The sequence below is a fragment of the Herpailurus yagouaroundi genome, unplaced genomic scaffold (genome assembly GCF_014898765.1).
Source record: "Herpailurus yagouaroundi ecotype Mexico unplaced genomic scaffold, PumYag 206, whole genome shotgun sequence".
NCBI classification, from domain to species: domain Eukaryota; kingdom Metazoa; phylum Chordata; class Mammalia; order Carnivora; family Felidae; genus Herpailurus; species Herpailurus yagouaroundi.
This window is the reverse complement of record NW_024412437.1, coordinates 199,180-213,614: the sequence shown is the minus strand read 5'-3', so window position 1 is coordinate 213,614 and position 14,435 is coordinate 199,180. Positions and strand designations below refer to the sequence as shown.

Here is a 14,435-nt window from a genome sequence, read left to right as displayed (position 1 = left end):
TATATATATACATATATATACATATATACATATATACATATATACATGTATGTATATACATATATATACATATATATATGTATATATATACATATAATGGTTGTCTCCAGGGAGGGAAACCAGATGGACATAGGAAAGGTGTCAAAGAGATGTTTCACTGTATATCTCTGAAATCTTCTGAGTTCTGTACTAACTAAATGTATCATACCTAACTGAAATTAAATCTTTAAAAAAGAACCTCTACCCTAGACCCCAAGCAGTTTTGTTAAGCTTCAAAACCAAGCTGTGCTATCATTCTGTGACTTATTCTGTAATAATATTTTATCAGAACTTTTCTTAGGTTGTTTACCTGCGGTGTATGTTACGGTGATCTTTCTGAGCAGCACAGAAAAGGTCTCATCTTTTCCACACACAATCTGACTCCTGAGCAAACTACACTCCCTTCTTTGAGGCTCACAGTACTATATATTCACCCTCAGCTGTGTGCTATAGACATCTGGGTCCATGTTGGCCTAAGTGCCTCAAGAATATATAGTGCATCTTGTTTGTTTGTTTGTTTGTTTTTATAATCCTCCACAACACCTAGACTTAGTACAGACTCAATAGAAGTTGGTTGAACTCTAACTGCTGAAAATTTTGAGCATTAAAACTTCAATTTAGCTATTATGTCTCTTTTTCTTCATCTTATCCAGATTATCATACAAGCAGGTCAAACGGTTCATAAGAAATTGATGGAATGTTTTGTCTTGGTTCTAGGTAGTCAATCGTTAACATAACACAGACTGGGTAAGTTGGTTTTGCTTTGATGCTAGTAGCTTCTCCTAAATTTCAACATTAAATCTGTCTGTTAGAGTTAATTAACAGAAGATATCCTGAGCAGGAGGCACCATCTCCTGAGATCAGCCAGCCCTTCAGATTACATTTTAATTCCACAATTAATCCTTAGTATTCCTCTGGAGTCAGGCAAAACAGGAACCATATTAATACCAACTCTGGCAGCAGTTTACGTGATAAAAGTCACATATTTACTCCTTATAGAAGCAAAGTGATCAGTCATTACAGGTCACATCCATTACAACAGATATTAATATCTTATTTTCTTTATGTGGGCAACATTAACAGTCTTCACAGGACCTAATATTTAAGACAATACTGGTTAAAATAAAATTCTATGACACCAAATTTGGATAGATTGCTATTATTGTTCTAAAGCTGGCTAAGATAAAAGGCTATCCTACGGAACTCATCAAATTACATGATGGCTTATTTCTTCAACTTCCTAGGCCACTGTACTATCTGCAAAAACTGCAATGAGTATTATTACTAGTTCTTCTATAGATGTTAATGCAATTCCTAAGCTTAGGTTTTTGTAGATGTAAACTAAAAGAAAAAGAATCACCATTTTTGGTTGCCCTTTGTCCATTATAAGAGCTGAAGAGAGGTCAAACTCCAACCAAATAATGAAATTTAATATGATCCAGCCATTTGACTTCTGCCTAAGTACCCAAAAGAAATGAAAGGACTCAAATAGACATTTGTACACCTATGTTCACAGCAGTATTCACAGTAGCCAAAAGGAAGAAGCAACCCAAGTGTCCAGTGACAGATAAATGGATAAATAAAATGTGGTACGCATAATGGAGTATTATTCAGCTTTAAAAAGGAAGGAGAGTCTGACACATACTACAACATGGATGAACCGTGAGCATACTACGCTAGGTGAAATAAGCCATTCACAAAGAGACAAACACTGTATGACCCCATTTATGTGAGATTTCTAAAGCAGTTAAATTCATAGGAACAGAAAGCAGAATGGTGATTGCTACGGTCTGGGATGAGGAGTAAATGGGGAGTTACTGTTGAATGAGTATAGACTTCGTTTTTGCAAGATGAAGTTTCTTGAGAGAGATGGTGGTGATGGCTGCACAACAAAGTGAATGTCCTTAATGTCACTGGACACTCAAGAATGATTAGAATGGGGGGCACCTGGGTGGCTCAGTTGGTTAAGCGTCCAACTTCAGCTCAGGTCATGATCTCACAGTTTGTGAGTTCAAGCCCCACATCGGGCTCTGTGCTGACAGTTCAGAGCTTGGAGCCTGCTTTGGATTCTGTGCCTCTTTCTCTCTCTCTGCCCCTCCCCTGAATGTGCTCTGTCTCTCTCTGTCTCTCAAAAACAAATAAAAATGTAAAAAAAAAAAAAAAATTTTTTTAAAAAAAAGAATGATTAGAATGGGGGAGGCTGCCTGGGTGTCTCAGTCAGTTAAGCATCTAACTCCAGCTCATGTCAGGATCTCACAGTTCATGGGTTCAAGTCCCACATCAGACTTTGCACTGATGGTGCAGAGCCTGCTTTGAATTCTGCCTCCCTCTGTCTCTGCCCCTCCCCCACTCACTGGTGCCCACATGTACATTCTCTCAAAAAGAAATAAACATTAAAAAAAATAGGGGCGCCTGGGTGGCGCAGTCGGTTAAGCGTCCGACTTCAGCCAGGTCACGATCTCGCGGTCCGTGAGTTCGAGCCCCGTGTCAGGCTCTGGGCTGATGGCTCGGAGTCTGGAGCCTGTTTCCGATTCTGTGTCTCCCTCTCTCTCTGCCCCTCCCCTGTTCATGCTCTGTCTCTCTCTGTCCCAAAAATAAATAACAACATTGAAAAAAAAAATTTTTTTTTTTTTAAAAATTATTAGAGGGGCACCTGGGTGGCTGAGTTGGTTTAAGTGTCTGACTTCGGCTCAGGTCATGATCTCACAGTTCGTGAGTTTGAGCCCCGCATCCGGGCTCTGTGCTGACGGCTCAGAGCCTGAAGCCTGCAGCCTGCTTTGGATCCTGTGTCTCTTTCTTTCTCTGCCCCTCCTCCACTCACACTCGTGTGCCTGTGTGTGTGTGTGTGTGTGTGTGTGTGTGTGTCTGTCAAAAATAAACACTTAAAAATTTTTTTGAAAAATGATTGGAGGGGTGCCTGGGTGGCTCAGTTGGTTGGGTGTCTGACTTTGGCTCAGGTCATGATCTCACGGTTGGTGAGTTCGAGCCCCACATCAGGCTCTACGCTGACAGCTCTAGAGCCTGGAGCCTGCTTCAGATTCTGTGTCTCCCTCTCTCTCATGTTCTCTCTCTCTCTCTCTCTCTCTCTCTCTCTCAAAAATAAATAAACATTAAAAGAAATGTTTTTAAGTATTTTTTTTAAATTTTTTTAACGTTTATTTATTTTTGAGACAGAGACAGAGCATGAACGGGGGAGGGGCAGAGAGAGAGGGAGACACAGAATCGGAAGCAGGCTCCAGGCTCTGAGCCATCAGCCCAGAGCCCAACGCGGGGCTCGAACTCACGGACCGTGAGATCTTGACCTGAGCTGAAGTCAGATGCTTAACCGACTGAGCCACCCAGGCACCCCTTTAAGTATTTCTTAAAACAAAAAAGTTATTATCCTGATGAGCAGTGAATGATGTATAGAATTTCTGAATCACTACATTATACACCTGAAACTAATATAACATTGTATGTTAACTATACTGGAACTAAAAACTTAAAAAAAGAAAAAAAAAAAGAAGAAGAACAGGGGTATCTGGGTGGCTCAATCAGTTGAGAGTCCAACTCTTGATTTCAGCTCAGGTCATGATCCCAGGGTCGTGGGGTAGGGCTCCACACTGAGCATGGAGCCTACTTAAGATTCTCTCTCCCTCTGCCCCTCTCCCCTGTTCATGTTCTCTCTCTCTCTCTCTCTCTCTCTAAAATAAAAATACATAAATAAAAAGAACAGTCCAAATTATAAAACCAGATTTCCCATTAAAGTCACTGTAAGGGCAAAAAAGTTGACAAAGGGGCAGGCAGGTGCTAAGACAAATGACCCTACAAGAGAAGCTCTGTGGCTCCACACTAAGCCAAAAGACTACTCTCAAATGAACCAAAGAGAATAGAGAAACGGAAAGGTGAACCCCTCTGTAGGGCAAAGTCACCAAATACTCCAGAAATGATTTTTTTTTTTTAATATGTCTAAAGTCCAAGGAAGGAATATCTGGAACTAGAAAAAAAGTAAAGTTTCCTTCTGGATTAGGGTAACGGGGCAACTGCACTGTAAAAGCTCAAAGAGAATAGCCCAAGAAGCATTTAACATGGCTAACATACTAGGAAGCATAATGTAAACTAATCCAGTCCCATCACATCTAGTAGTAATTAGGGCCAAGTGAAACCTACCACCAAGAGAGACCTAGCAATTTGAGACCCAGACAAGGCCAAGAAGAACAAGACTGACCAAGCCAAATCATCCCTAGACTTAGGGTTGAAATATGAAATCACAGATAATATACCTTATTTATTTCCCTTCTCCTTGCCTTTTTAAATAGTTTTAAGGAGTATTTCAATTCAATCTTTATTCACCTAAAAGTAAACAGAGAATAAGAAATAACGCAAGTGACACTAATGGCCAGGAGTGATGACAACACCTCATACAGGAAGGAAGGGAGCAGATGAGAAGTGAAAAATCACAAGGGAGAAACCTAGGTATGGATTCTTTACCTGCTGTGGCACAAGAGTTCATGCACACTTTTTAAGTGTTAAACAGGTTTATAATATCACTGACTGTAAAAAGTCTGGGGTGCCTGGGTAGCTCAGTCAGTTGAGCAACCGACTCTTGATTTCAGCTCGTGTCATGATCCCAAAGTTGTGGCACTGAGCCCCATGTTGGGCTTCATGCTTGGGATATTCTTTCTCTCTCTCTCCCTCTCCCTCTCTCTGCCCCTTCTCTGTTCATATGTACACATGTGTGCGCCCTCCCTCTCATTCTAAAATTAACAAAAGAGGGCACCTGGGAGGCTCAGTGGGTTAAGCAACTGACTCTTGATTTCAGCTCAGGTCATAATCCTGCCCCACATCGATCTCTGCACCATGACAGTGCGGAGTCTGCTTAGGATTCTCTCTCTCATTCCCTCTCTCTCTCTCTCTCTCTCTCTCTCTCTGCCCCTCCCATGTGCACTCTCTCTCAAAATAATAATAAAACTTAAAAAAACTTTTTAAATTAAAAAATGAAATGAGGATTTACTGCACCAAAATCCATGAGAAAACAAAAACTCAGAAAGGTAAGCTCAGATGGGTGGCTCAGTTGGTTAAACTTCTGACTCCTGACTTTGGCTCAGGTCAGGATCTCACAATTGGTGAACTGGAGCCACATCAGGCTCGCATCAGGCTCATGCTGCCTGAGAGTCTCTCTCTCCCTCCTTCTCTGCCCCTCCCCCCACCTGCACACATACTCTTTCTCTCTCTCAAAATAAACTTAAAAAAAAAAGAAAAAGAAAAAGAAAGGTAAGTTCAGCACTCAAAATTTACTTCTATTTGAGGGCATTTGCAGATTTAATTCCAAAGAAAAACTTCGAAAATGAGCTATACTTTTAGGAGGCCTGGGGTGTCGGTAGAGAATAAAGTCAAAGCCTGGGACCTCCCCAATGAGGAAAGTCTGAGAAATCCACCCCATACTTTAAACAAGGAGCACAGGGCTACCTTTTCAGGGCAAGAGTGACCCAGAAACAAACCAGTCCTCATGGAAAGTCAATGGATAGGTTTACGCAGATTAGACAAATTTAAAAAGAAAATAAAGAAGCGGAACGTAGGTCAGAAGAAACAACACAGTATTCAGCCCTGGGAAATGATAAAGACTAGCAATACAGAAAACAAGGTAGGAGGCAGTGAAAATACAGTAAGAAGTTCTAACACGTTTAAATAGAGTGCAAGACGACAATGACAGAGGAGACATACGAGACAACAGCTGAGAATATTCTAGAACTGATCAAAATCAGCAATCCATTGATTCAAGAAGCCCAATGAATCCCAAGAGAATAAAAGTACTTCAACCATTCACAAAAATCTGCACATTGATGTTTATGGCAGCTTTATTCATAATTGCTAAAACTTGAAAGCAAACCAGATGTCCTTCAGTAGGTGAATGGATAATAAATTGCGGTACATCTAGACAATGAAATATTATTCAGTGCTGAAAAGAAATGATCTAACAAGCCATGAAAAGCCACGGAGAAAACTTAAGAGGAATATTACAAAGTGAAAGAAGCCAGTGTGAAAAGGCTATATCCTGTGTGATCCAACTATATGACATTCCAGAAACAATGAAACTATGGAGACAGTAAAAAGATCAGTAATTGCTAAAGGCTGGGGAGGAGGGATAAAGAGCCAGAGCACAGAGGGTTTTTAGGGCAATAGAACTACTATGTATTATGCTATAATAGAGAAATATTGTACATTTGAGCAAACCCATAGAATGTATAACACCAAAAGTGAACCCTAATGTAAACTACAGACTATGGGTGATAATGATGGGTCAAAATCAAGGTGCCTGGGTGGCTCAGTCAGTTGAGTGTTAGACTCACAGTGTGTGGGTTCAAGCCTTTCACTGGGCTCTGCGCTGACAGCGTGGAGCCTGCTTGGGATTCTCTCTCTGCCCCTCGCCCACTCGTGCGCATATGCTCACGAGAGCTCTCTCTTCCTTAAATAAATAATTTTTTAAAAAAACGATGGGGCACCTGTGTGGCTCAGTCAGTTAAGCATCCAACTCTTGGTTTGGGCTCAGGTCATGATCTCATAGTTCATGAGTTCGAGCCCTACACCGGGCTCTCTGCTGTCAGCATGAGGCCTACTTCAGATGCTCTGTTCCCTTCTCTCTGCCCTTCCCCTGCTCATGCACTCATGCTCAATCTCTCTCTCAAAAAAATAAACATTTAACAATAATAACTGACAAAACTTTGGAGATGGGGAGAGAAAAAGTATTAAATGCTTATTTCTTTTTCATAATAGAAAAATCAATAAATGAAAAAAATCATTTTAAAAGAAGGTAAAAGAGGCGTAAGAAAGATTTAAAAAGAAACACAAGGAAGATTTAAGCCTAAATATATGTCATAGCGTTATATGTGGATGAATTAAATCTCCTAAATAAAAGACAAGAATTTTGAGACTGGAGTAAAACAATAAGCTAGAGCAGACCATGCCTATGGGTGACAACTAACTTTACTTTCATCTTCTCAATACTCTTTTCTAACTCAACAAAGACTTATTCAATGTGTATGATGTGCTGAGCATTTCAACAGTCATACGTGTTCTCAAGGAGACTAACGGGAAACAAACAATGCATGTCATAATAAAAGTAGGTTATCAGGTGCTAATAAAATAATTTAACGAGAATGGTGCAAGTATCTGGAAAAGCTATAAAGACACATTACGCTCTGAACAGTAAGCTGAAAGTTCATCAGGCAAATAAAAAAGGAAAGGTAAAGGAGAGAGCATGAGCCTGTTTGCTAACAGATCAGTCACGGTTTGAGCAAGCAGAGCACAGCACTAGGAGAACAGACCACTGGCTGTGAAGTTGAAAAATTGGGTAGGAGTTTTAATTCAGTCCAACAGTCTATGGGAACCTTTAAAGCAAGGGAATAAAACAATACTGGTATTTTTAGAAATATAACTGGGGGCGCCTGGGTGGCGCAGTCAGTTAAGCGTCCGACTTCAGCCAGGTCACGATCTCGCGGTCCGTGAGTTCGAGCCCCGCGTCGGGCTCTGGGCTGATGGCTCGGAGCCTGGAGCCTGTTTCCGATTCTGTGTCTCCCTCTCTCTGCCCCTCCCCCGTTCACGCTCTGTCTCTCTCTGTCGCAAAAATAAATAAACGTTGAAAAAAAAAATTTAAAAAAAAAAAAAAAAAGAAATATAACTGGAGACAGTTTACAGAAAGATAAATGGGGTAGGAGAGGCTGGTTATTACAGTTATGAACGAGGAAGGATTGAGAAAGTAGCAGGGAGAGCAGACAAATGCTTGAGAAACTTCAGAGAAATAAGAGACAGGAGCTGATACTTGGCTAGATGTGAAATGAGAGAATTAAACAAATACGAAGTAAATGAAAGGGAGAAGTCAACATAAAGGCAAACGTAACAATAAATTTAACAGTGCCTTAAAATTCAATGGTTTAAGTACAGACTTTCTCTCAGAATTTATGCTTATTAAGCATTGTCTAACTATGTATTAAATGCAAAACACCTAAACATATATTTTTTTAAATTACTGGATTGGTATGTAAAATAGCTAACACTAGCTATCCCAAACTGACACCTTCTAATTGATGCAATTAACTAAATAACACGAGAAAAAGTTATCAGTTGGTTAAATATCTTTTCAGAAGTTAAATCTGATCATTTAAACGGATCGTGTATCAGAAAAAAATAAAAATATTTTAAATACGCTGATCACGTATCACTCACAAACTTACAAGAGGTAGAAAATGATCACTTTTCTTCAAGACATCAAAAAATCTCCTATGTGATACTACTTAAAAATATATGGTCTTACAGCAGGCTCTATAAAGTGAAGGTTCTTGTGTCAGTACAGACCGTCCCACTTTCGTGGATTCTCATTTTGCTCTTCTTTTCAATACCATCCATCACAAACCATATTAATCCTTTTTATTCAATACAACTGAAACTAATAACATTAATCAAAAAAGTAGGTTGCAGTGGGGAATATAAAAAAAAAATTACACCTTAGATATTTTCTTTGAACTTGAAACATGTAAATGTATATTCTGTTGCAAGTCTTTTGATGCAGCCCTTTTGAGTTACAGATCCACTGACTATAGTCCTGATCTCACACAAACCACACCCATAATGCATCAGCCACAATTTCTAGTTTCAACTTCTTTAAAAGTGAAGCAAGACTTAAGAGATATTTGCCAAGGATCTAAATGAAGAATTCTTCCAGATTACAAAAAAACAAAAACTTATAAACCTTCAGAAGTATCTCCTTATTGGCTCACCTTACAGTTCTTCCATGGCAGTTAACTTAGTTTTCATAGAATCAACAATTCTTACATTTTGCAATTATATTTCATTGGTCTCCAAAATTTGTTATTAGATTATGTAATTATAATACAAGTGCAAATTGTAACAATGTGATCCTTGGTAAGTCCAGAATTCAACCAGCGGGAGCAATGCAGTGGGCATTAGCAGGTCTCACAAAAAGAGAACAGAGGTTTATTAAGACTAGTATCCCTGTTACAAAAGATTTAAATTCACATCACTTGTATTGTATTTGGAACAGTACTTGGCACTTAGTAAGTACCATGTAAGTATTTACTACTATATTAGCATTAAAACTAAACTGGCTACAAGGGCACCTGGCTGGCTCAGTCAGAAGAGCATGAGATTCTTGATCTCGCGGTTGTGAGTTTGAGCCCCACGTTGGGTAGAGAGACTACTTAAATAAAAAAAATAAACTTAAAAAAAAAAAAAACTAAACTAGCTATAAATACAGTGCGTGCAGGGGTGCAATTCTCCCTACTTCACACGGCCTCTGGAATCACAGAGACCACCTGTACTTAAATTGTCAAAATGGGGTGCCCTGCTGGCTCTAAAATGGTGGAGCATATGACTCCTGATCTTGGGGTTGTGAGTTTGAATACAGAGATTACTTAAAAGAATATAATCTTAAAAGAAAAAAGAGAGAGAGAAAGCAGGGTAGGGAATATAAGCTACAATAGGTCCTCACTGAAAACATTTAAATACAAGGTAGAGTCAGTTTCACATAACTAGAAGTGGCTTATCCAGTATAAGGGAGGAGACCTTAAAAAAAGAAGTAGGATAGCTCACATATCAGGTCAACAAGAAATGAAGAAGTAGGTTCACAACCCAAGTTAACCTTATCACCTCAAAAATGCTAAAAGGATGGTTACATGCCCTCCTAAAAAAACTGGCAGCTAGATAGAGAAGAAAAACCAACCCTATTTTCTTGGTGTCCATCAGGCTACTTTCCTCTATCATCAACCCACTAGTGACAGAAAACCCCAACCTCTTAAAAATCCACACAATGCATCCCAAGGCACAAAACAAATCCTTCTGGCTTACCAGTCATTAAAAATTAAACACGCTAAAAGAAAGAGAAACTGAATGCATTTAAATGCAAGAAAATTTTATATTTGTGAATTAAAATCCTACCCATAAGAGCAACTTAAACATAAATAATAAATGTGGTGGCTTTTGACCATTTTATTTCAGTCTAAGTTTTGTGATGTAGATCTAACTTGCAGGTGTAAAAAACTTGAAGCGACATAACAAAAGATCTGTTAACAACCAGGAAGTTCAAAGACTGCAGCCACTTAAAACACCCTTGTCCACTAGGAAAGAATCCACAATGGCACTAACCTTCTTCCTTCTATGGACATCAAAAAGTACTGAAAATGTTATGAAGAGTTAGGAGAAACTCAAGAGACAGCCCCTGTGGCTGCACCAGTCCCACTAGATGGCACTATCACAGGAAAGTCACTCTCCTCTCCCATTTGGAGCAAGGGCTGAAACTGAAAACTATCAACTCAGTGACATCCTCATTGGGAAATGATGGCCCATAATGAGGAATTCAAAGCTAGGAGGCGGAGTTTTTCTCAAAGCACCTTTTCTCCCAGTACATGGCCTCCTCCTCCTCAGTCCCATTTCAAATCAGTGGTCTGAGGGATACAATGTCTTGCAGGCAAAAGAAGTTATACAAAATGGATATTTTCTTTTCTTCTTCCTAACTCCAAATTACAGAATATTTACTTGCTTCCCCCCTCCCAAGTTTCTTTGCTATGGGGAAAAAAAAAAATCCCTTGCCAGTCCTTGAATAATATTTATTATGATATACTACAGTAAGTATAGTCATGGTAGACTAAAAACATCAAAATAACATACAGTTACTGGCATAAAAAACATGTGGATATAAATAAACTTCCTTATATATACAACGGGAAGAACTTCCTATTAAACAGATGAAGTCTTCTGACACCTTAATTACAAGATTTTAACTTAGGCCTGGGCAGCAAGATTCACAAGGTCAGTTATCGCCATCACTTATGCTCCACCCCATCAAAGGAGTACTTGGACATAGCTATCACGACCTTAAAAATTGAGGAAAAGAAAGGCATACTAACAACAAAACCCAATGAGTTTAAACTACCATACAATTTGAATACAAACTTACTTTTATTCCATAGGTGACCACGTGAACAGACAGATTTGGATATGAACCTTGTGCTGAATTCCCAAATGAGAAGACACAGAATCAATTTAATCCAGAGATCAATTTAATACTCAAACATACTGCTCACTTCCAGTTGAAGCTACTTCTCCTAGATCAGAGAACTTACACTTATACGTGTATCTTCGATATGTGTCAACAGTCAGCATAGCCTTCCCAAAGTGCCCTAAGTGCCACTTTAATCAAAGTGGCCAAAGAAACCAAGAACTACAAAATGTGCAACAAATCCTGTGTTCCCACAGCACCTGGTCACGGTTCTAACCCAGATGTCACCGAGGTATCATCTCTCTCTCGCTTCCTCCACAATGGAGGCTTGGAGGCTCTAAGTTGGGGTGTCATTCCTCACACCCTGCACAATGTCCAGTATGCGGCAGACACTCAATTTATCTGTTGAATGAACAAAAACTAACAACCTACTCCAGCTCACCAAAATTATGAGACCCCTCAAAGCAGCCAGTTTTTCCAACTAAACCTTGACAAACACCTTCTTCTTCAAGAAGCTACTGACCAAAGCAGGTCACTAACATTCAGGTCTCCATGAGAAATAAGATTTCTTGAGAAGCATGGAAAGGTATGTATCACGTGAAGTCAAAGATCAAAAATTCACAAGTCTCAAGCCCAATTAATGCAACGATCTTAGAATGGTGAAGCTTTTAAATACAACATCGTAAATATATTTTACATATTGTATTAAAATCCTAAGTATATTGTACTAAAACCGTCCTATGAGAGCAGAGTGAACTACATAAGGACACAGAGGAAGCCATAACATTGCTTAATGTAACCACCTGGGGGCTTGATCTTATTTTATGTTCCCTGAACAAAAACAGTGAACAAGAAGGAAAAATAGGAGGAGAGAAAGCAGTCTGGGGGTGCAACCAGGAGGAATCTGCTGAGCTACAGATCTGGAGAACTGACAAACAGTAGAAGCAGATTTTTCAAAACTCTTATCACAGAACTATCCAAAAAACCTACCGTAATGAATCTATGCCAATACCTTTTCGTTAAGTTTTTTTTTTTTTTTAATTTAATGACTGAGTTGTTTTGACAAAATATGGCACAAAAGCCAGATACACATCCCATTAGTATCCTTGCAACGAGACCCATGGGAAACCTCTCCTAAATTAGAGGGGAAAGAGATGCATATAGTTCCATTTAGAATCCCTTCAAATGTACCGTGAAGTTAGCGGAATGACTGGTAGGAGCTAAAAGTTCATCGGAACAGGTGAGCCCATCTCCCCTGCAATCTACCAGTTTGACCCACCCAAAATGATCATAACTGTTTTCTAAATGTGTTTCCATTTGACTGTGAACAGTGCTCATTATGGTCATTTTACTCACCTTACTAACGCCAACCCCTGTAAACCTGGCCTCTAATAATTCCTGCCGTCGAGGGTCCAGGCTATGCAATTCTTCCATCATTTCTACTGGAAAAGAAAAAGTAGGTTGTGAGACCATAAAAGCTAAAACACGAGGCACCAATTTTTAGTTACAACAAAACGTAACTATTTCATTGAATGGTCACATACAGGTAGACCTCAAGTAAATACGGCATACAAGCGATAAACTACAATGTGCTGCATCAAACAGTAATACATTTAAAGTTAAAAAGCTCAGAAGTCCTCTTCGGAGGGCTACTATATCCTTGTCTAGTTCTGATTTTAACAGCAAAAAACCTCAAACCCCTCATATAATCTCAGTAAAAGTTGAACAAGGACTAACTTGCAAAACAACGACAAAAATTCCTTCCATCAACCTTTGAATTTAACGAAGTACTTTCGGATATTTGTTTCCCAAACCCACAGGAACTAGTTCTTAAACTAAAAATATGAATCATTAATAATAATTTAAAAATAATGCAGCATGAATCAGAAGCTACAAATAACTTCAAATAACGCTATTATATAGCTCCTTTCTCTGAAGAGCTCACGGTAGCTCATGAAAAAAGGAATTAATTATTTTAAATTTAATAGAGAACCCATGGTAAAACCATCAACCAGCATTCACTCAGGAAATTAGCAGAGCTCCATAACCATCCCTTTACAAAATCTTTTTCTGACCACTCCCTGGAGCAGTAGGTTTCTCTAGACATCTGCTTTTAGCACTCCTTCCAAGCAGGGAAGGGCAGGAGGACACCATTTTTAAACTCCTTCCACAACCAATAAATGCACAGGCTACTTTCAGCAAATACGTCCATCCATCGCAAGAGATCAACTCTTGCGGAGCCCATTGGAAACCTAATATTACAAGTGGAATAGGAACATATACCATTACACAGAACCCCTTTGAACATATTATTAAACAGCGATTGGAATGATTGGCATGATTTAAAAGTTCACTGAGAACATGAATTAAACATGCTCCTCTGCAATCTAACAACTCCACATTAACTGTAACAACCCCTACACCAGTCTTCCAGTTTCATTTCCCTTCCTGGATTGAGAGCCTGGGGCAAAGGGGAATGAAAGGGTGACAAATTAAAGTTTCACCCACACAAACGAGCGCAGGTTAGCGAGGGAATAAGGAAATTCTCGAAAAGGCAGAAAGGCATCTTAAAAAAGAAAAAGAAAGAAAGGAAAAAGGGGACAGAGTGTGCTTCCCCTAAGTGGCCTTCCTCGCGTCTCGCCCTGCCCTAATCAAGGCCGGAATGGCAGAGGTTGCAGCCTCCCTCAAACCCTAGGGTCTCTCAGAACATTTCCTAAACCTCCATCCCCAGGCCTGGCCCAGAAAATGACGCCCCAGCGGTTATTCCATTTAATGTCAACTCATGTTAAGGAAATCTCCACTCTGTCTCATTCCTGCGGGGCCTTGGACTGGGATCCTCCCTGCAGCCCACAGCCGGGAAACAGAACCGATGGGGCCTGGTCCCGGCGCCCCTTGCCTCCCGCCGGCTCCAAACTTTCCCCAACTCCAGGCCCACCTGTCACGGAGGGAGGGCGGGCCGGCTCTCGGGGGTGCCCAGGAGGCTGCCGGGGCCTCCAGCTGCCGGGGCGTCCCCTTCGCCCTGCCGGCCGCCGGCCCCACTCCCAGGCCGGGGCTGCCTGGGCCTCCCCCATCTTCAGCCCGGCCCCTCGGCGACCCGCAGCCCTCGGGGAGCCCCTCCCGCCTCAGCGCCGAGGAGCTGCGGCCCGGCCCCCGGGTGGGCCCGGGCCGCAGCCTCCTCCCCTGAGGAGGGTCCCCCGGACGGTTAATGCCCCAGGCCCGGCGCCCTCCCCCGCCCGGGGCTCAGCCTCTCACCTGCCGCCGCCGCCGCCGCCGCCGCTCCACGCTCCTCCCGGGAGGGGCCCCGACCCGACCCGGCCGCCGACCGCTCCGCTCTCCCCCTGGGCAGGCCCGGGGCGGAGCCGGGGCCTCTCCTGAGCGCCGCAACCCCCCGCCCGGGCAGCCGCCG

General features: G+C 41.1%; 1 protein-coding gene across 12 annotated transcripts in view; it reads right to left on the bottom strand.

Annotated features, from left to right (window-relative positions):
- Positions 1–14,429, bottom strand: part of TLK2 (tousled like kinase 2) — a 116,507-nt gene extending 102,078 nt beyond the window's left edge. For 5 of the 12 annotated variants that reach the window (XM_040452008.1, XM_040452010.1, XM_040452016.1 and 2 more), the window contains exons 1-2: positions 13,965–14,115; positions 12,386–12,471 (exon numbers count right to left, since the gene is read on the bottom strand). In XM_040452008.1, the coding sequence (XP_040307942.1) occupies positions 12,386–12,471; positions 13,965–14,100 (222 nt within the window). In that variant the 5' untranslated portion in view covers positions 14,101–14,115. Of the gene's footprint in view, positions 1–12,385; positions 12,472–13,964; positions 14,116–14,281 lie in introns of those variants that run through there. The other 7 variants (XM_040452017.1, XM_040452012.1, XM_040452018.1 and 4 more) reach the window with 4 other exon arrangements.
- Between the last annotated feature and the right edge of the window lie 6 nt (positions 14,430–14,435).